At 41.8% G+C, this 20847-nt stretch overlaps 1 protein-coding gene across 4 annotated transcripts in view; it reads left to right on the plus strand.

Annotated features, from left to right (window-relative positions):
- The window catches only part of ARHGAP4 (Rho GTPase activating protein 4), a 147282-nt gene that overhangs the window by 97905 nt on the left and 28530 nt on the right, over positions 1 to 20847 (plus strand). Inside the window, exons 5-12 of one of the 4 annotated variants that reach the window (XM_018553321.1) lie at positions 635 to 817; positions 2634 to 2762; positions 2841 to 3062; positions 3638 to 3739; positions 5534 to 5728; positions 7699 to 7783; positions 8668 to 8695; positions 12731 to 12833. In XM_018553321.1, the coding sequence (XP_018408823.1) occupies positions 635 to 817; positions 2634 to 2762; positions 2841 to 3062; positions 3638 to 3739; positions 5534 to 5728; positions 7699 to 7783; positions 8668 to 8695; positions 12731 to 12833 (1047 nt within the window). Of the gene's footprint in view, positions 1 to 634; positions 818 to 2633; positions 2763 to 2840; positions 3063 to 3637; positions 3740 to 5533; positions 5729 to 7698; positions 7784 to 8667; positions 8696 to 12730; positions 12834 to 16365; positions 16394 to 20847 lie in introns of all 4 variants that reach the window. The other 3 variants (XM_018553323.1, XM_018553322.1, XM_018553324.1) reach the window with 3 other exon arrangements.

The following is a 20847-nucleotide window of genomic DNA, read 5'->3' on the forward strand; positions in this document are numbered from 1 at the left end:
TCCCCCCCCCTTTCCCTGAAAACCTAGATTGCCCCCCCAAGACATGCCCTGGAAAGCTTCCCTTTTGTTGCATTTTCTTGTTGCACTTTGTTGAGTCATTATTGGAAGCTTATGATATGACATTCTACAGTCTTCTATGTACTCATTTGTTAAGTTTTTGAATTGGCCGTTTGGACCACCATACCAGCTGTGTCTGGTTCGCATTATTTCAATGTTATGGCATGTCTCCTGTGTTCATCCTTAATAAATAAAGAATGTAAAAAAAAAAATGAACGCTGAAGTGATTTTGCTGGAACAATCAAGTACAATGGATACAGGGAAGCTTGAGGCAAGGCTATGTAGGATATATGTAAAGAAGCCACTACAGAAGGAAAGTTTTCTTCTAGGTAAATGCAGCTTTTATAGGTGCTCAGACACCATGTTGTTAAAGCATCCCATGGTATTTGCTGACCCAGAATGCCTGCCTTTAGACAGATAAATACATGATAGCGCTGCAAGCCACTCAGACACAATTTGTTCTAAAATATTTCGACATGTAATTTATTTAGATATTTATTTATCTAATAAATAAGTTGATTGCATATGTCTTTGACCCATCATTCATTGTCAGTTACTCTATATCTTTTATCCACAGGCAGTGAAGACCTACCAGCTGTACCACAATGACTGTTTGAACTCCGAGCACAAACTGAGAGAGGCCGAGAAGCAAGAAGAAAAGCGAACAGGCAAAGTAAGCGAGCAGACTGCAAGTTCACCGGTTGCTGAAAGGGGACCAAGGCGCAGCTCCCTGAAGAAGACTGAGAGACTTGTAGAGAAGGTAATTGATTTAGCTATATAAAGATGCAAACAGCGAAAAGAAAGTCTAAGCGGCATTAACTTTAGCAATAATGTATAAGCTTTTGACAAGCTTTGAACAGCTCTCTAGGAGCCCTTAAAACACCCTCCAGCTGTAACCCAGGTGTGCTGAACAGAAATTCTCAGCAGACTTTGCCAAGTTTCAAGCATGTTAAAACTTATAAAGCCTGCCAAATCTTGGCAAAATCTTGTTTAAAGGGACCTTTTGTATTAAGCACACCTGAAGAGTGCTTTAAAGGCTTCTTGCTTATGCTGCCTAGTGAAATTGAAGACTAACAGTAAAAGACCAAGTCAGGTTCATGTAAAACAGGATGATCGATCAGCTGCTACTGGAAATATATCCACTTCTAGCAAATGTTCAGAATACTTATGTATGTAGTCAATGATCTTCAGGATGTGACTGATTTAGAAAGTTAATGAAATGCACAAGTAAACTTGTTTTTTCTGTGCATGGGACCCATTGGCGTAGCGAGGGTGTGGAGGGGGCGCTACTGTAGGGCTGTAGAATTTGTACCGCCCTACAACTGGGACATGTAGTTCTAGGCATGTAGTTTGTTTCCACATTTAGCCCTGCTTCGGGCAAGCAGGGCTAAATGTAGTGCGGTAACGGTGGAGCCGTTTTGTACAAGTGATCTAAGGCGGCTGTACAGCCGCTCAAGATCACTTGTAAAACAGCCTGCTCGTCACTCCCGCCTGCCCCTTCTCACCTTTCCTTGGTCTGTCCGTCCTCTCCACGACACCCCGGGCGCCTCCCTCAGTGCTGTGGTTTTCGGGATCCCCGCTCTTCTGGGGGACCATGGGACACGGTAATCACTTCAGGATGTAGAGTGGGGAGCAGAGCGGAGAACACCTGTTCTCCTTCTGCTCTGTGTAAACAGTGAGAGCTGTACTCGCAGCCTTCCCATCTCAGCTGTCACAGAAGTTCCAGTACAGTGCTGTGCTAGAACTCCTGTATTGGAAGTGACACCTCCAAATGCTATCACACAGGGGCTTGTAAGAATTGCGAAGACTTGCGGCATCTGCAGGAAACCTGCACAGCTCTCCATGGAATAAACATGAATGGTCACCTAAAGTGTCCTTTTTAAAAGGACATGATAGCAGACACAGATGCCTGCAGGTAGATAAAATAGTGGTTTGGGTGGTGCTGAATTCTACTGGTTAGCCAAAGTTGAATGTATTTGGTTCATTAGACCTGGGTGGGCAGCTTGCATGAACAGAAGGTTCAACGAAAATACCTCAGTTTGGTACCTAAACGACAAGAGGGAGCACCACACCCAAAAGTAAGAGTCCAAGCATTGATATTAGTGCATTATAGCACAATACAATTCCATAGATGTAGCAAACCATACCCTGAGGAACATGTCTATTGGCATTATAACGTCATGTTCTCTCCTCCCAATCCCCAAAATTCACCTTGTCCCTCTATCATTACTTAAAGCTGTGATGAAGGGTCCATTTTTGAATCCCCAAAAAATTAATTGGCTAAAATATCAAAGTGTATTGGACTATTTAATTGAATAAACATTTATTGCTTGAACTCTTACCTATAAATGTGGTGCTCCCTCATGCCTGTCTGTGGGATGGCCACGTGCCCTGTATTGTTTCTGTATTGTCGAGTTTCTGAGTAAACCAATGGCATCTTTAATACATATACAGTGTGATATCTGTAATTCTTGCAAATTATGTTTACTTTATGTTCTTCTTAGGGTGTATCACCTAAATTGTTTTCCTGAAAAATTACTTGGGTTTTCATTTAGCTTTCTGTTTTGTGCTTCCAGAGGTTGAAAAAGTACCTGGAAAACAGTCAAAAATGCACAAAGGCCCGGAATGAATATCTTATCAACTTGAACTCCGTGAACTCAAATCTCAATAATTATTACATCCATGACGTTAGTGACCTTATCGATGTAAGTTCTCCCTTGTAAACTAAATTCAGCTCAGTCATTGCTATTTATTTGCTAATTGATTTTTATTTTTCTCAACAGTGCTGTGACCTTGGCTTTCACCTGTCTATGGGAAAGACACTGCGTGTGTTTCTGCAGGCTGAAGATAGAGTACAAACTTCTCGGCAGCACGGCCTGCAGGCCATAGAGGGAGCTGTGGACAATATAGATGCTCAGGCAGACAAGAACAAGATAATGGAAATGCGCAGTGATGCCTTCTGCCCCCCAGCACGATTTGAATTTCAGCCCCATGAGGGGGATGAGGTGCGGGATCATTGTTTTTTCCAGGAGAATACAGCTCTGTTGTGCTACCTCATGCAGCACTGATCTTCAACTGACTCCCAGTACTAATAACCTCCCACTCGTGATGTCACCTTACTTCTGCTGCTATGGCCATTGGGGATCATTGCACTTTCTTGTGGCCATGCCAGTTGGAAGCTGTAACTGTACAGCTGTAGCTGTAACTGTACGGCAAAGTGAGAATCTCATCTCATCCTGCTACTAGAGTGACCTTCTAGCCTCCTGGTATTAAGTACCTTCTTTCTGTCCAACAAAACTGCAGGCACAAGAATGTATGTGTGAATATATTCCTGAATACACAACATATATTAAAAAGTGCATTATAATTAAAACAATGAGCAGATCCAGAGAAACACGCATCTCAAATTATGTGCAGATCTCTGTTGTAAATTTTGTCCATGCCCCCATCTCCTTCTAGCCACCCTGTTGGTTAATTAGGCTTCTTGTTTTATATCAAAATCATATGATTAATCTGGTTGATGTGATTTTTGTTTTAAGCTTTTTTACTTTAAATATAGGATTCCCATATCTGTCTACAGGTATTTGAAGTTCGATCTGAGCCATTGTTCCACCAAGAGTTAGTCAGTCGGTTTCAACATATTCAGTCCAGACTGGAAAGGGAGCACCTGGAGACAGAAGAGGTAATTAGGGCTTCATTACTTTTTTTTTTTTGCTTACCTTCTTATTTATTTAAAGTTTACTGCTGTCCCATTTACACTTTTTTGTGCTCATTGTACTATGCATTAGCATTCTAATTCATTTTCTATAGCAGCCTAACGTCAGTAAGGGACAAACAAACGTACCTCTCTCAACTCACCTCTTAGCGCACCACAATGCATATATGAAAGTGACTTTGTTGCTAAAACCATAACCTAAAATAAATAAGAACTTGGATACTCACTTCTACTGTTGGCCATGCTGATGATCGTTGCAGTAGTGAAGATAAATCTATCGCTGTACATCACCAGTAAACTGAACAGCACTGTTACCGATATGCAGAAAGCACGTTTTTGTCAGAAGTCTAAGACCTATTCTCCATCTCTAACCACTCCTCCTGACTGCTAGCTTACATAGAGTACATATAACTGTCACAGGAACGGCACAGCTGAGTTTGACATGTAGGCTATAATTAACAGCATGTCTTTAACCTCTGTATGCTGTGTGAGAGGCAAAATGGCTGTGCCCAGTGGGGGGAATAACTGAGTAGCCAGGGGCAGACCTGAGCAATTTATGTTTGCTCTGCACCATTGTGCTATTTAAGAGTTGAGCAGTTAACATTTGTGGTGTAAATGTTAGCTAAATAAAGGGTTGCTTTAGGCAAGCAATTAGGGCCGTGGCAGACCTAAGGAACAAAGGGCCCTGGTGCAAGATTTTATCTTGGGGGCCCCCCCTCCCAAGATTTTATCATATAGCTCTGACATAACATATACCACAGTGTTGTTCAGAGAACACTGAGCCAGTCACATTAGTTTCTGTGCAGAGGAGCTTACACTCTAATGCAGAATAACAGAATAACGTTGGCTGTAGTGGGACTACAAATCCCAGAATTGGATGTAAAAAGCAATGCAGAAATTGGACTCAGGACTTTGCAACGCACTGGACTCAGGACTCTGCAACGCACTGGACTCAAGACTCTGCAACGCACTGGACTCAGGACTCTGCAACGCACTGGACTCAGGACTTAGTAAGGCAGTGGACTCAGGACTTAGTAATGCTCTGGACTTAGGAATGCACTGGTCTCTGGACTTAGGAACGTCCTGACCCACCTGAGACCGCACAGAGCCCACCTGAGACCCCACACAGCCCACCTGAGAGTGACCCTGTACAGCCCACCTGAGACTCTCTGTGGTGGGCTGGTCAGGGTCTCCTTCCCTACACAATTTGCTCCTCTTACCTGACATTGTTGGGCCCCAACCTCCTTCGCCACCGGATCATCGCTGCTGGGCACCGGCCTCCTCCACCCGCTGGACTGGTGCTGCTGGGGCCCAGCCTCCTCTGCCGCCAGACTGGCACTGCTGGGCCCCGGCCTCTTCCACCTCCTCCCCTGTCAGTGGGCCACCCCAGCCTTGGGTCCTGGGGTGGCTGCACCGCCGGTAGTTCCGCCCCTGAATTAGGGGTAGGGACAGTAAAATCACAAGATCCTCTAAGCTGTAAATTTTAAGTTCCATCACGTGACCTAAAGCCAGTGCTTTACCTCATATAACACGCAGTAGCCCTGCGTTGTGAGTGCCAATGTCAGCAGAATTTTCACGACACCAAGAGGTATGTTAATTCTGATTTTTCTGTCATTACTTTTTCTGCCTTTTGGTCTGGACCTTTGGTTAAGGTTAGAGATTTATCGGTCCACTGATTCCATTCCCGGCATGGATAAATTAATTTAAATGTATATTTGTAGTGTAATTTCTTTCTCTCTTTCCCCACTTTTCTCCATGTAGGTGAATAAGACTCTTAAAGCTACTCTCCAGTCCCTGCTAGACCTTATTGGAGGCGATGATTATGACTTATCAGATGCGTTCCAGTCCAGCCAGTCTACAGAATCTCTTAAATCCACTGGATCAGATACCAGCAGTAAAACAAGCACAGCTAAGAGAAGAGCCAACCAGCAGGACACAGAGAACTTCTATGTTACAGTGAGAACAGATTGGGGGATACTTGGCTTGTTGAGTCATGTTTAGGCAGGATTGCCAATGCATCCCTTTAATTACTGACACATGAGTTTACACATGTTCTGTGATGGGTTATATGCATTCAAAGTTCTTATCAAGAATTTTCATAGCTCCCAACAAAATGGAAATCTCATTTCACTATGTTATAAAAATGACACCGTTAATACTAGTAAAATTTGTCGGCAGAAAAGACACTTTGGGTGAACTTGGGCAAAGACAAATGAGGCTGACCCTCCTCTTGCCTTTCCCTATCTGAATAGGTGAAAAGTGGTGGAATATTACATATACAGTTAGATCATGCAGCATTCTGATGGTGTAAGGAAACTACACATATATTTAATTGTGGCTGGAGTTCAGCTTTAACATATAAATCTTTATGAATTAGATATGTCGGTTATTAAAAGGATGACTTGTCTGTCCTGATTGTGGGAAAGTAAATTCTACAAGGATGATTTTTTGAGCAGTAAAATGACTTTTTGCTACAGACAATAGCTGGTGTTTTTTTTCTCTTTGTTTGCACTTCTGTGGCAATGGTTGTGAAAGGTGGGCAGACCTGTGGATGTGAGAGCTAGGCAGATCTGTGGATGTGACAGGTGGGCAGACCTGTGGATGTGAGAGGTAGGCAATCCTTGGGTTTTGATATGTAGGCAGAACTGTGGATGTGACAGATGGGCAGATTGGCGGATGTACCAGGTGGGCAGAGCTGTGGATTGTGACAGATGGGCAGACTTGTGGATGTGACAGGTGGGCAGACTTGTGGATGTGACAGATGAGCAGTCTTGTGGATGTGACAGATGAGCAGTCTTGTGGATGTGACAGATGGGCAAAATTGTGAATGTGACAGGCGGGCAGACCTGTGGATGTGACAGGCGGGCAGACCTCTGGATGTGACAGGCGGGCAGACAAACCTGTGAATGTGACAGGCGGGCAGATCTGTGAATGTGACAGGTGGGCAGATCTGTGAATGTGACAGGTGGGCAGATCTGTGGATGTGACGGGTGGGCAGGTCTGTAAGGCAATCCTTGGGTTTTGATATGTAGGCAGAACTGTGGATGTGACAGATGGGCAGATTGGCGGATGTACCAGGTGGGCAGAGCTGTGGATTGTGACAGATGGGCAGACTTGTGGATGTGACAGGTGGGCAGACTTGTGGATGTGACAGATGAGCAGTCTTGTGGATGTGACAGATGAGCAGTCTTGTGGATGTGACAGATGGGCAAAATTGTGAATGTGACAGGCGGGCAGACCTGTGGATGTGACAGGCGGGCAGACCTCTGGATGTGACAGGCGGGCAGACAAACCTGTGAATGTGACAGGCGGGCAGATCTGTGAATGTGACAGGTGGGCAGATCTGTGAATGTGACAGGTGGGCAGATCTGTGGATGTGACAGGTGGGCAGATCTGTGGATGTGATGGGTGGGCAGGTCTGTGGATGTCACAGGTGGGCAGACCTGTGAATGTGACAGGTGGGCAGACCTGTGAATGTGACAGGTGTGCAGATCTGTGGATGTGACGGGTGGGCAGGTCTGTAGATGTGATGGGTGGGTAGATCTGTGGATTTGATGGGTGGGTAGATCTGTGGATTTGACGGGTGGGCAGACCTGTGGATGTGACAGGTGGGCAGACCTGTGGATGTGACTGACTGGTGGACAGACCTGCGGATGTGACAGGTGGCCAGATTGGTGGATGTGACCGGTGGACAGGTGGATATTGTCTATGGGGGACTGAGTGATATAGTGCTCTTTGCATACCACCTTTGCATACCACCAGACCACTTTCCACTTTTTGTGAATACGATCAGTTGTTTTTGGTTATTTCAATGACTGCATAAAAACAGCCTTTATAGTGGCATAATAATACTAAATGGGCTGTTTTATGACTGTGATTTTTGTAAATATGTTGTTAATAATTATATTTTTTGCTATGTACTTTAGAAGCTGCAGAAATATGTGGCCGGGAGAGGCACTATATGCAAATTACAGGCAAAACGTGACAGACTAAAAGAGGCCATAGATAAAGGTAAAGAAAAGATAATGGTTACTTAGCAGACCACAGAATCACTATTTCTCCTATCATTTTCTTCAATTTAAGCTAACCTGGAATATGCAGTCTCTTCTATTAAGATACAGTATTAATTTTGTACAAACCAAACCAAACGTAAATTCTACAAGGATGATTTTTTTGGGCAGTAAAATGACTTTTTGCTACAAACCAAACGTAGACACAGTCTTCTAAAAATCTTTCTTACTGCTAGTTTTAGATTGACAGCTCCCCATATGCATTACTATTTATTCTGTATACATAAGTTGCTTGTAGACAAGAGAAGACACATTCCACAGTTATCTCTTGTTAGGGGAAAACAGATGACCACCACCATCCAGGAAATATTCATCACACAAGTTAGGAACCTGTCCTTATTGCTGTTGTTCCCCTCATTTGTTTTTGGATGAGCATTTGTGTTTGACATAAACATGATTGCTTGGCCAAGAAATCTTTTAAGGTTGTACAGTGTATAGCAGTTATTTGTAGTTACTGATGTGCTGAGGCCTTTGGTTAATTTTTACATAGCTATACTGCTGTGTCTGTGACCCTCAGACATTACTTGTTAGGCATAGTGGATATTTAGGACATTTTGCAACCTTAAATAAAAAAAAAACAGCTATGTAGTACAAAGGATTTAATTTTATACTTTTCATTATCGAACTTCCCACAAAGCATTTGCCTAATTTACAAAAAGTTACCCACAGTTTAAAGCATTAGCATTGTACTACCGGTATGTAAGAGTCAGATTCTTTCTTAAAGAACTCCAATTTGAACTAAAACTTTACTTTAGATCTTGCACTGCTGAGAAAATTTACATTCATTGTCGTTAAAAATCTCACTTTTTCCATTTTTCTCCACAGCAGCTGAATCGCACAATAAAATCTCTGGGTATGTATACTGTCAATAGCTGGGATGGGACAAGTGATGTCATTATATGTAACCTGCTTTACCACAGCAAGCATAGCAGCATGTCATGATTGCAAATGACTGTGCCTTAAAGAGGATCTGAAGTCATAACTTTTTTTATAGTATTGAATAGAGCAGTTTTAGGTTTTGTGTCCATGATGCAGAGATTTACCCTCTCTATGTGTGAAAGTCATCATTGTGACCAGGAAAAATACATAATTTTCCGTTGGCTGCAGAACAGAATTAGAGGGAAACTCTTCCAATGGGGCATTTGTTCTGGTGACTAATTTCTACAATGGGATTTCTCCTATTTTGGAGAGATTTTCTCTTTTGTGGTTTTGGGAAAGGAAGTGAAGGTAGATGGAACCCAATGTAACTAGCAGGGGTTTAACCATTCAGTACTCTATCCAAAACTGGAAAAAGTTGTGTCTTTAGATACAACTTCCCAAATATTGCAAGCAGTTCCAAAAATATTACCCATCAATAGCAACACATTCAGGTGTTTTTAATAAAACAGTGCAAGGAGCACGGTGCAGACCCCAAAGCAACCAATCAGAATATGCTTTACTCTGGTCTGGCTTTAGGAAAGTGAATTTTAATTGGTTCTAAGAAAGATCCTATTTTCCGTAATGCTTTGTTTCTTGCACCGTTTGAGGGAATATAACCAAATGTCAAATGTAAAGTCTCTTCTACCAAAATACTCTGCCTGCTGGCAAATTTGTGTTTGATGGGTTTCGTTTTTCTAAATTAAGACGCTACAAAGAGCAACTTTGTGAAGGAACACCACTGCTCAAAGACATGAGAGTATTCTCCTCACCTGCTAAAATTGGCAGATTTGTTTCTGTTTTACACACAGGTGGTGAGACCTCTACACCTTATTGCCCAGCTTTGTGTACCTTTTGCTGCAGCCAGCATGTCTCAATTTTATCCTTCTTAACCATTTTAATTTAACAAGAATTCAGTGGTGTTAATCTCCCTCCCTTTCCTTTGCAGTGGGGTGCAGAGCAAAGGAGCTTTAGCCCTCATTCACACTAGAAACGGCCAGCACGTACAGCTCCGCGCTGCGTGCACGGCCGTATCGCTCAGCTCCCGGAAGGACAGGTGCTGCGTCCGATTAGTACGCAGCCCACGTCCTTCTCTATGGGACTACGCGGCCGTACGCCGCCCTACGCTCACCCGCCCTGCGCGTCCGTTCGCGTGCAGGTGTCCGTCCTCGTACGCGGACAGGATGGATCCTGTCTGCGTCCGAGCCAGGAAACACGCACCCATATGGAGCTGCACTTGGGGTGGGCGTAGGGGGACGTACGGCCGCGAAGTCCCATAGAGAAGGAGGGGGGCTGCTTACTAATCACACGCAGCACCTGTCCTTCCCAGGAGCTGAGCAATGCGGCCGTGCACGCAGCACGGAGCTGTACTTGCCGGCCATTGTGTGAATGAGGGCTCAGACAAGAGGCTGCACCCCCAAATTTGCTGAAAGACAGAAGAAAAGGGTCACCATCACCTACCTATCACAGTTAAGTAATTGTGGGTGGACTGACACTTTAAAGAGACTTTGTCAACTTCTCAAAAAAATCCTAAATCCAGTTTCCTGCAATAGAAGAATTATTCACCTCTCCTGTGGCCTGTGTCTCCTACAGTTGATCCATTCTAGTGATGCAGCCTCTGAAAGACTTCAGCATTTGACTCTACCAGGAGTGTCAGTTTCCCCCACGTGTAACTCTAACTTCTGTGTCACTGCTGTGCCCTGTAGTGACGTAGAGATCGGATCAAGGAACTACAGCACACAGAGGGGGACACAGGCATCTGACATACCTGGAGGTGACTTTTGGAGGCTGTTTTGCTGAAACGAAGGTCACTGGCCACTGGAGAGTTGGCTGTAATGCTTCAGGGACTTGGATGTAGAATATGTTTGAGACTTTGCAGTTAGAAAGACATTAGTACTCTCAAACATTAGAGGCTGAACTGGCTATAGCTGGGAGAACCAATGTTCTATGGCAATATTGCTGTGGTGTACAGTCTTGGGGCTGAACCAAAAAAATCTGACAGATTCCTTCATCCAGGCTAAACAGTGTGGATGGACGCATCTCCCACTGTGTACATTGTGTTCTGACAGTGGTGCCGACTGCTGTCAAAATACCTGAATGGCGGTTGCATTTGATTGTCTACAAGCACTGTTTGGCTGACGAATTTCCAGCATGTTCCTTTGGTAAAAGTCATTCTAACGATCAACTACTGTCGAGGGGACAGGGCCATCAATGGATCGAATTTCGATCAAATCCTGCTGAATCAGCCGAAATTCGCTCTATGTGTACCTACCTTAAAGCCCATTTCCCACAAAAGGAATGTTACGTGTCAGTTCAAAGTTTCACCCCTACATCTAACTCTTTCTGAGCTTCCTATGTGAGAAATGCTCATTTACTCTGTAAAACACTTTGAATGATATTAAACTCTCCAACAGTGGTGAGTGTGGGCCCTTTTTTGCTGCGTACTTGCAGTATTCCATAGCAACCAATCAGATTTAATTGAAAAAGGAATATTAGAGGTTACAACACATTGCCCTTTTGAATAGGCCCAGTTGTACTGCCACAAAACACTGGCAAAAGCAAAATACAAAACTGAAAATGTTTTTCGAAAAACCTGATACATTAAAATTACTTTTTCCGATAAAAAAAATTAATATCTTTATTGAACGATGTCATATTTGTTCATATAGAAAGTGTTTGAAAAAAAAAAGATCTGTATTAAAGTGATGTTTTTGTAAGCTAAGCTCCAGGCAAAAAGCTAAACAGACAAAAGAAATCTGGAGAGCTGTTTTACCTCCCAAAAGATTTGTATTTCTGTCCATTCAGTCCTGAGACTTACACAGCTCTGCCACACAGTACAGCACTTTCTGGAATTATAGGCGATCTTATTTACCTCTGCTGCAGTTATGTAACAGAAAATGGTCTTGTCCCTTCCTCAGCCTATGACTGGACAGTGAAAGGAGAAGCAGCAACTGATGAGTTCATCTCTCTGTCACTCTGCTTGCTCTGCCTATCAGCATGCAGCACAACTGATTGGCTCATTGTGCTGCTTCACCTTCTCCCAGTCAGAGCTCTGCTGTACAGCAAGAGACTGTTACCAAGTCAAATGCAGGTACTTACACTGTTTGCATAAAAACACATTCATGATGTATTATTGAATACAGAGCTGCATTGTTTTGTGTATTTTATGTTTGCCTGGAGTTCTGCCTTAAAGTGACACTAAACTCAAGAGTTAAATCTTAAAAATGCATTTAAGTACCTTAACTATTAACACAAATGTATCTTATTTGTAGGGATGCACCGATACTAATATTGGTACCGGTGCTGATGCACGGCATCAGAAGGGCCCAGAGACCACCAAAATTTTCTCGCGGACCACTAGTGCTCCACGGACCACCTGTTGGCAACCGCTGCTCTAGAAGGAGGCTACTTTTGTTCCCCATGGTCCCTGTGTGTGTGTTGTAAAGTAGCCACTGCTCCAAGCTCCCTCCCATGATGGACTACAATTCCAGTACAAATTACTAAACTAAACTTGAGACTGTAGTCCATCATGGGAGTGAGCTTGGAGCCATGGCTACTTTACAACACACACCCACACACACAGGGTCCATGGGAAACAATAGTAGCCCCCCTCCAGAAGGAAGGACAGTGTCAGCACCAATTCAGAGATTATTTGAGGATCTACAGCCGAGTGATACACAAATAAGGTACATTTTTGTTAAAAGTTATGGTACTTGAATGCATTTTTAAGATTTAACTCCTAAGTTTTGTGTCACTTTCATCTATTTTCTTATTAATATGGCTACAGCAGGCGTATTTTAATTGGTCACTATGGTCTACTGCACTTTGCACATGATCACTATTCTTATATTAGTGACAATATGCATTTCCCTGTAATATAGGCTATGATATTGGTGTATTTGATGCTTATTACTGTGTAATTTAGCAAGGTTTTGTGTTATGGGTGAATTGTGTGTCACACGGTTGGTTTCAGGCTGCAGTCCAATACCAGTAGATCACAGAGGGTGAAAAGGCAGCGACCGTCATCCCAGTATAACCACAAACTGTTTAACGGGGATATGGAGGAGTTTGTGAAGGTACCTCCCACATGTTCTGCCCACTTTCTATGCTTTCTGATTCAGCTTGTGTTCTATTTGGGCAAATCACTGCAGTGATGCTGTTCCCAGAAGCCTTTGCTGCATATCTTTGCTCTATCAGTACAAACCTCTGCCACTTCAGTGCTGAATGATCTGATAACCTAAGCTGCTATATTGTATGTTTCCACAAATGCCTGAATAATCTCAATATTGCACACTCTTTTCAAAGAGCCCTCTGATGCTATTTATCTTCTTTTTTTTTTATCGCTTTCACTGTCTTACCTTTAAATATACTATAGTTTAAATGATTATTATTGCTGTTGTTATTTTCTCCTTTGTGTCATGAAAACTGGAGCAAAATTGAATTTTTACCCAGTCATTACCTATATTACTTGTCTAATTTTCCAGGGCAGCTTAGAGATTGAAAGGCAAAACCTAATTGGATGTATGGGCAACAGCCCTGTTTTTTACCCAGTCAAGCCAAGCAGAGAGGTGCTGTCAGAAGATGCCGTGGTCTTGTGATCTAATTGTACATGAGAAAGTGGTTAAGATTTCACTACCCTATTTGTATGGGAGGCAGGAATCTTTAGGTATCAGTCATAGATTAAAGATTCAATACAAAATGTATTCATCTTAATTACAAAAAATGTGTTTTAATAGACCACAAACAACACTCTCTTTTTTTTTTACATCTCTGCTATGCAGAATCTTCCCTCAGCATCTTTCACTTGGTGTGGTCTGCCCAATTCTACATTTGCTTGGTGGCAGAGAAAAAGTGGGTGGGGGCAAAGTAATAAGGGTTTCATCAAGAGGGTCTTGGGTATAAAATTTGCTTTCAGGCACCTATGCCTAGAGGTTTGACACTGTTTTGAAGGGGCTTTAGCAAACCCTCTAGTCTGTAATACATGAAAAAATGACTCTGCTACATGAAGTGCAAAACATAACATACACTAGAAGATAATTTCGCAATATAGACAGTTCTTATTTCACATCAACATATCTGACCCAGTGCTTCTCAATTAAGATTTGGGACAAAATAAATTGCAGCAAAGCTGTAGCTTATTGCCCTTTTTCTCCTTTTCCCTTGCAGTTTGATGGGTAGGAATGGTCTTCCTTTTTTACTCCAGTTCTTGTAATGAAGAGCAATTTCTCATTTATATGCATCTTGTGTTCATTAATAACTTTATCCATTTTTTTCATCTTTTATCTGTATCTCTAATCTCTGCTTCCCCTTTTGCCTTCTGCTACCCTTACAGTCTATCACTTCAGTTTTTTCTGTCTGTATTAGGCAATAGAAACATTATGCAATCAAAGCTTCTCTTTGTTTCCTTCAGTACCTTCTAACTTTATAAATATTTTTAGTCATAGCAACTGACAGTGGTAAAAACTCATCTTCCCTCCAGTACTGCCCACAAATCCCTTTTCAAGTTTCAACTTTCTAAAGGTCAAAACTTATAAAGGGCTATATAGCTCCTCTAGTGAATGTGCTTAGTCCTGGTGATTGGTTGTATTGTGTGGAGGCAGGAGGTGTGTGTCACATTCTCCCCCATCGCTGGAAGCAGCAGGTATTTTTCTCAGAGCTCTGGCAAAAGATAAGTAGCTGTGGGAGTGCAGAAAAGGTAAAGACAGAATGCTTATAGTGCTTACTGTGCAGTTACTTTAAAACTAGCATACAATGAGCAGGACACAACTTTAAAAAGATAGTTCCTGCAGTCAGAGGGAGGAGAGTGCAGTTCCAGAAGCTCTTGAGTAGGAAAGGAGTTTCCAAAGTTCAGTAATAGTAAGGCTTTACTGTCCTACACACTGCTTTAGTTGAAGAGCCTTTTGATTCCTTTAGTCTATTCCCACCAAAACTTGTATGGTTATACCGTCTTGTTGGGTCCCATACCCTACTTTATAGAAACCATTATTTCCATACCATGCACTGATGATGGCCAAAAAGCTTAAAACGGGTGTATGCAGTTTGGGATACATGGCTCTATAATATTAGGCCATATTTGCAGCAGTTCTGGATGTGCATTTGGCTGTTGGGGCATAAAGGAATGATTTGCATGGCCCTGCCCACTGTCCTGAAATGAGGAATGTATTACTTATTTTCATAATATGCGATAGGAGTAGACATGTGAAAATCTTCTGTTTTAAGAAGACTTTACTGTGCCAAGGAATTATTCTGTTAGAGGTTTTTCGATTCTTATAGTCCCTTCCTACCATATACTATGTGGTTATACTGTCAAAGTTTTAAAAGAAAGTGGTAAAGCCCCTCCACTGGCCACCCAAAGTGGACCTGTCCATTACTCTTCTCTTGAAATTCTCAGAAAACCTATTTCTGTCAGTGGGTTCCAAACCAGAGTTGCACATCATTTAAATATAGGCATTTGTGAGTGCTCAGCAGCCTTGGTGCCAGTTTGTAAATCTCTTTCAAAAGCTAAATAGAAGAGAATTTGAGTGGCAAGAACACTGCAAGCTCAAAAATGGAAGAGTAAAATACGCCAACAGGAATTAAGAGGAAATCTCTGCAAAGCAAGAGGATATCCTCTGTTAAGACATTTGTCTCCAGAACAGGTTTCCTCATTCAAAGATTTACTCTCACATGTTCCAGAAAATATAAAAAAAATTGAATTTCCCATCGCCTTCTGCATTGGTTATCAGGTCTAACAGAGAGGGCAATTCTATCCTGCGGGGACACAAACAGCCATACAAAACTTACAGAGGTTTGGGCCCTACCACATTCTATCCAAAACGAAAACAATTTTTCATTTTAATTGTACTTCAAATGTATGAAAAACCTAAATTTGTTTTTATTGTTGACATTATTACTCGCTGCATACAGTTTTTCTAATCAAATGGGTTTTTTGGGGGAATCTGTTGAAAAGTATTTTATTTGAAGTATATGCCAGTAATGGCAACACTTACCCACTGCCTCCCAATTCAAAGCTGCAATGTCAGCCAGCTTCTTCAGTTGTCCGTTTGCTTTTCTATTGAGTCTATCAGATAGGTAACCCAAAAGCCAACTGCAGGAGCGCACACAGCAGGCTGACAATGCTGCTGCTAATTGCAAGGCAGTGGCCAGTGTTGTCAGCTTACGGGAAGTGCTGTAACTGTCAGGATCTCCAAGTAAAAAAAACAGATCCACAAAAAACAATTTGATGAAGAAAACTGTATACAGTAAACTATAACACTAAACATGCTGAAAAATAGATTTTGGGTCTACAACCACATTAAATATCTACAGGCTTAGATAGTGCAGTAAGCAATATGGCATAACCCAGAGCGACTAGTTAGATTACCATCATCACCTCAGAGGAGAGATGATTGATGACAGGTTTCCACGGGTTACTGCATTTTACACGGATCTTCGGCTCTTTAAAATCTGAACTTCATTATTAAATAAACTAGCTTAATGTTCTTTTGGCTGAACCTTCCTGCACTGTTATAAATCCGAGCTTCTGTGCTGCTTGTACTTGCTTGTTAACATCTTACAGATCAATCTTGTTTGTCTTTTTTTAATTCTCTCCCTTTGCACTGCATATAGGAGACGGAGGTACCTGTCCCGCGCCCAGGTACATCTTAGTATCTCTTGCTTCTTTCTGCTTGCTTCTCTAATCTCTTGTTTATAAATTGTCAAGATTATTGTCAGTTATGTCCACTTAAAGGGTTAAAAATACTGTATGCATTAAAGTATAAATCTAACCAAAACATGTTTTATAGATAAAGGGTTGGAACTCCTGTTGGGTCTTTACTGCTATCTGGGGCTCCGACTGTGTCCCTTCTGCAGATTTTTGCTAATTTCCTGTCTTGTGAAACTGCACTTACCGGAACAGGAAAAACATATCTAATGGAGCCACAGTAAAAACTGAACTGGCATTCTAATCCTTCTCCATTCCATTCTCCAAAAGGTTTTGGCTGGACACACACTGTAAGCTTATCTGTAATGTATCATCCTGAGCAGTACCAATGTCACTACCAAAGAAGAAAAACACCGTTTATAGACTGCAATGAACCCCGCAAACCTTATATTGCAATATACCCAAAAAAAACCCCAGAAAATAAATAAATACACACAATAAAATATATAAATAAAAAACTGCACCCTATTCACCACCCAGTATGCCATCACTCTTTTTTCTAGATATGTATGTTGTGGTTCACTGTAGTCTATAAACAGTACTGTTCTCTTTTTTTAATTTGGTGGTGCTATATAAGTGGCACTGCATCAAGACTCACGATGTTACCACTTCAACTTCTACTCTTTAGGTGGACTGGTTACCAAAAACATTGTTTATACATGGCAACACAGGCAGTGTAAAGCATAATAACTCATACGTACCAATTAGATTTCAGTTTGATGTTGGTTTTTGCAATTTGCACACTTCTGTTTCCCTTACTGAACAAGCTTGATACAACTGCTGTACCCATGGGCTTCAGCTGGTGTAAGAGCAGTGTGTACTGCATGCAGGGCCGGTGCTGCCACTAGGCAAACTAGGCAGCTGCTTAGGGTGTACTGCGGCCTAGGGCGAAGACTCGACCACTCATCCACCCACGGTGCCCCCTAGCCCCTTTACTTCAAATTGCAAAAGCCAATAGGAGGCTGGCTATTGCACCCGCCCACTGAGCAGAGGAGCGGAACTGAGAGACAACTTTCTCTCTCCATTCTGCTCCTCTGCTCAGTTGCTTGTGTTTCAATAGCCAGTCTGCTATTGTCTATTTCCAATTGAATAGCCAATAGCAGTCTGGCTATTGTCCAGGCGGCTTACATCGATCTATCGCCCATGGAAGCTAGCGAATGGAAGCTAGAGAATGGGGCAGCGCGCGCGGAGGCTTGGAGGGGGTGCAAGTAGCTGGTCTTGCCTAGGGTGCAAAATGTCTAGCACCGGCCCTGACTGCATGCTTTTACAAAGCATTTACAAATGTTTCAGCCAGCTTCAAGCAGCTTTATTGAAGCCTCTTTAGCTTGTTTGGGGATGTTACCACAGATCATTATAGGAGTGCTGACTGTTACTTTAAACACGCTGCTTGAAGGCTTCTGCGAGCTTTAACTCTACTTGAAATGCACTGAAGCCTGCTCGCAGCATGTTTAAAGTGGCAGCCAACGTTCCCATTATTATCTGTTTTTAAAATCCTCAAACTGGAGCTGAAGTTCAGCAAAGCTGGTTGAAATCTGTAAAATGTATGTAAATCCAAAATTCACATTTCAGTATGTTTAGTATCATGCCTCACTGTGTACAGTTTTCTGAAGCAAATCATTTTTTTGGAATCTGTTGCAAAGTTTCTTACCTGGAGATCCTGCTAGTAACAACACTTCCTGTTGCAGGCTACCATGTGCGCTCCTTCAGTTTGCCATTGGATTGCTTATCAGGTCTGTCAAATAGGCAGCCCAATGGCTAACTAAGGGGGCTCAGACAATAGGCTGACAATACTGCTGCTAACTTCGAGGAAGTGACTTTGCAAGAGATTACCAAAAACAGTTTGCTTAAGAAAACTATATACAGTGACATATGATGTCAAATATATATGAAAAAAAAATGAACATTTACATATACTTTAACAAAACTTTATAAACACTTTCTGCACACACTGCTCTTGAACATGCTGAAGCCCTTATGGCCATATTGGTAACCAATCCATTTGGAGAACAGAAATAAAATTATACTTTTTTGATACCTTAAAGGACCACTTAATCTAAAATACAAAATTTGCTTTTATACAAATACTAAAAAATAGACAGATTGTAGACTTGACGATATTGCATATTAAAATTAGTGTGAGAGGGCAGCTTATACCCTCTTATACACATGCTTCCTGCCCATAGGTCACATTCCCACCAGAAATATGCACGTTGGTATATTTTCATGTGATAATCTGTTGTATTAAATTTTTCATCTTCACCCCATCATCCTTCCTTTGCTGCTGTACTTGGGTGTTGATGTTGTTGCATTCAAGTTTAATGAAATGGATTGCTTCATAACACATGAAAACTCTTCTCAAATGGTCATTGGTCAAAGGACATTTGTATAATGTCTTGATTAAAGTGTTTTGTAAAGAGTGGGAAAGAGTCAAGTTTTAAATTCAGAAATTCAACCCACTTTGTACTGAACACTGTTGTCATCGACAACTGAGGGGAAAGCTAAGATTTTAGAATAGTCTCCAGAACAAGAGGAGAGGGGAAATCTTCCAATGGGGACACCAGTTCAGGGGACAACTGACTAAGAGGGGAATTTGCCTCACTTTGGGAGATCTCTTCTAATTTCTAGCTGCATCTCTGAGACAGGAAGTGAAGGGAATTTCCCCATTGGTTCAGAGACAGCAACAAATACATTGACGGTGTTTTTAATCCTTCCCTACTCTATCCAAAACGAAAAACTAATTTTGGCTGAACATACACTTTAAATAATAGATATCTACAAAAAAAATAATGCATTCTGGTGTGGAAATTTCAACTTTCTTTGTGGACTAATAACAGGCTGATTTTGGGGTTTTATGGTCCTTTAAATATATGTCATATAAATATGGTACAGCCTGCTTACTGTATATATACACAATAGCTGCTCTAATGGGTGATAATACATTACAGAAACCTGTACTCAAAGAAAATATGTAAGCTGCCATTGCTGAGCTCCTTGTAGAAATGCTAGTTGCCTGGTTGTCATGCTGATCTATTGCCTGTAGAACTTAGAAACAATTATGCAGATCACGAGTTGCAACATTACCCACCCAACATCCAACTCACCGTGCTGCATACTTGTTCCATTTTAATGAATTAAGCCAGGCCCCTGGCATTTTGAGGAGGTCAGGAATGGCAACCCATGTTTATTTTAGTACAAGCTTCCTTCAATTCTACCTGGCTATAACTCCTTATGAGGAGCCCAGAATTCAATGTTTGCCCATAGCGCAATCATTGGCATTAACTTGCATGCTGGTAATCAACTTTATAACAAAGAAAATTTTATGGGAAATCAGAGGAAATGATTTACTTATGTATATACCTATATCCCCAAATAATTATTTCAAGAGCCTCGTATATAAGATCAGGAGGGATATTTGTGGTATGCAAGCGACTAAATTTTACACAAAAAAAAAAGTTTCTTGGCATACATAGACCATAACTAGTGCTTCACCATCATCTAATGCCCCATTCTGATGGGGCTAATAGCTGGGGACTCCTGCAGCAAGTACCTACGGATTCACGTAGCAGGATTCCCAGGTGGGTCCATACAGATGTGGCTGCTGTTAAAGTTACCGTTACAGGGTAACGGTGTCAGTGGCTGTCCTCATGTAAGGAGAACACACAAAAGAAGCACCACTCCTCCAATGTTCAGGAAAGGAATGAGCCAGGTACTTGTTGCTGGGAGCACATCCTTGCTCCAATACGAGCCCATACAAACAGAAAATATGCTGACTGTACACTGGATTCTGCTGGAATAGTTTATTGAAACTTGTACTTGTGGTACAAGTTTCAATTAACTATTCCAGCGGAATCTGGTGTGCAGCCAGCTTTTCTTTTGTTTGTATGGGTTCTCTGCTGGTAATTGGACATGGAACGATAATCTGTGGTTTGAATGGATGAATGTTGCTGGATGCAATCTGTCTGTGTCCTGGGTTGCAATGGACTTGTTATCAGCTTAAGAAAAATCTATGTTAAGAACTCTCTTTTTTATGTAAAAAATGAAAATTGAACAGCTTTTATGTATGCGTTAAAATTGAGTTGCTTGTATACCACAGATACAGTATCTCTCCTTCATCTATATATAACTTTATAGAGTCAGTCACCCAAATCTGGTGATGAACTCTGTGAGATAAAGATTATCAAGTTTAATAATCCGCTTATTTCTTTTAATATTCAGTGGCAGAAACATTTGCACCTCTGTGGCTTTTGCTTTGTGAGGGGGTGCTTGCCCAACAACATGGTCTTCTAGATCTTGTAGCTGCATACTCCAGGTTTTCCTATGGAGATTCCAGCAAGGGGCGTAGAAAGGCCTCCCTCAGCATGTGATCTGGGTGTGGGTACACTGAATCA

This window comes from Nanorana parkeri, unplaced genomic scaffold (genome assembly GCF_000935625.1).
Source record: "Nanorana parkeri isolate BGI_ZX_2015 unplaced genomic scaffold, ASM93562v1 scaffold116, whole genome shotgun sequence".
Lineage (NCBI taxonomy): Eukaryota > Metazoa > Chordata > Amphibia > Anura > Dicroglossidae > Nanorana > Nanorana parkeri.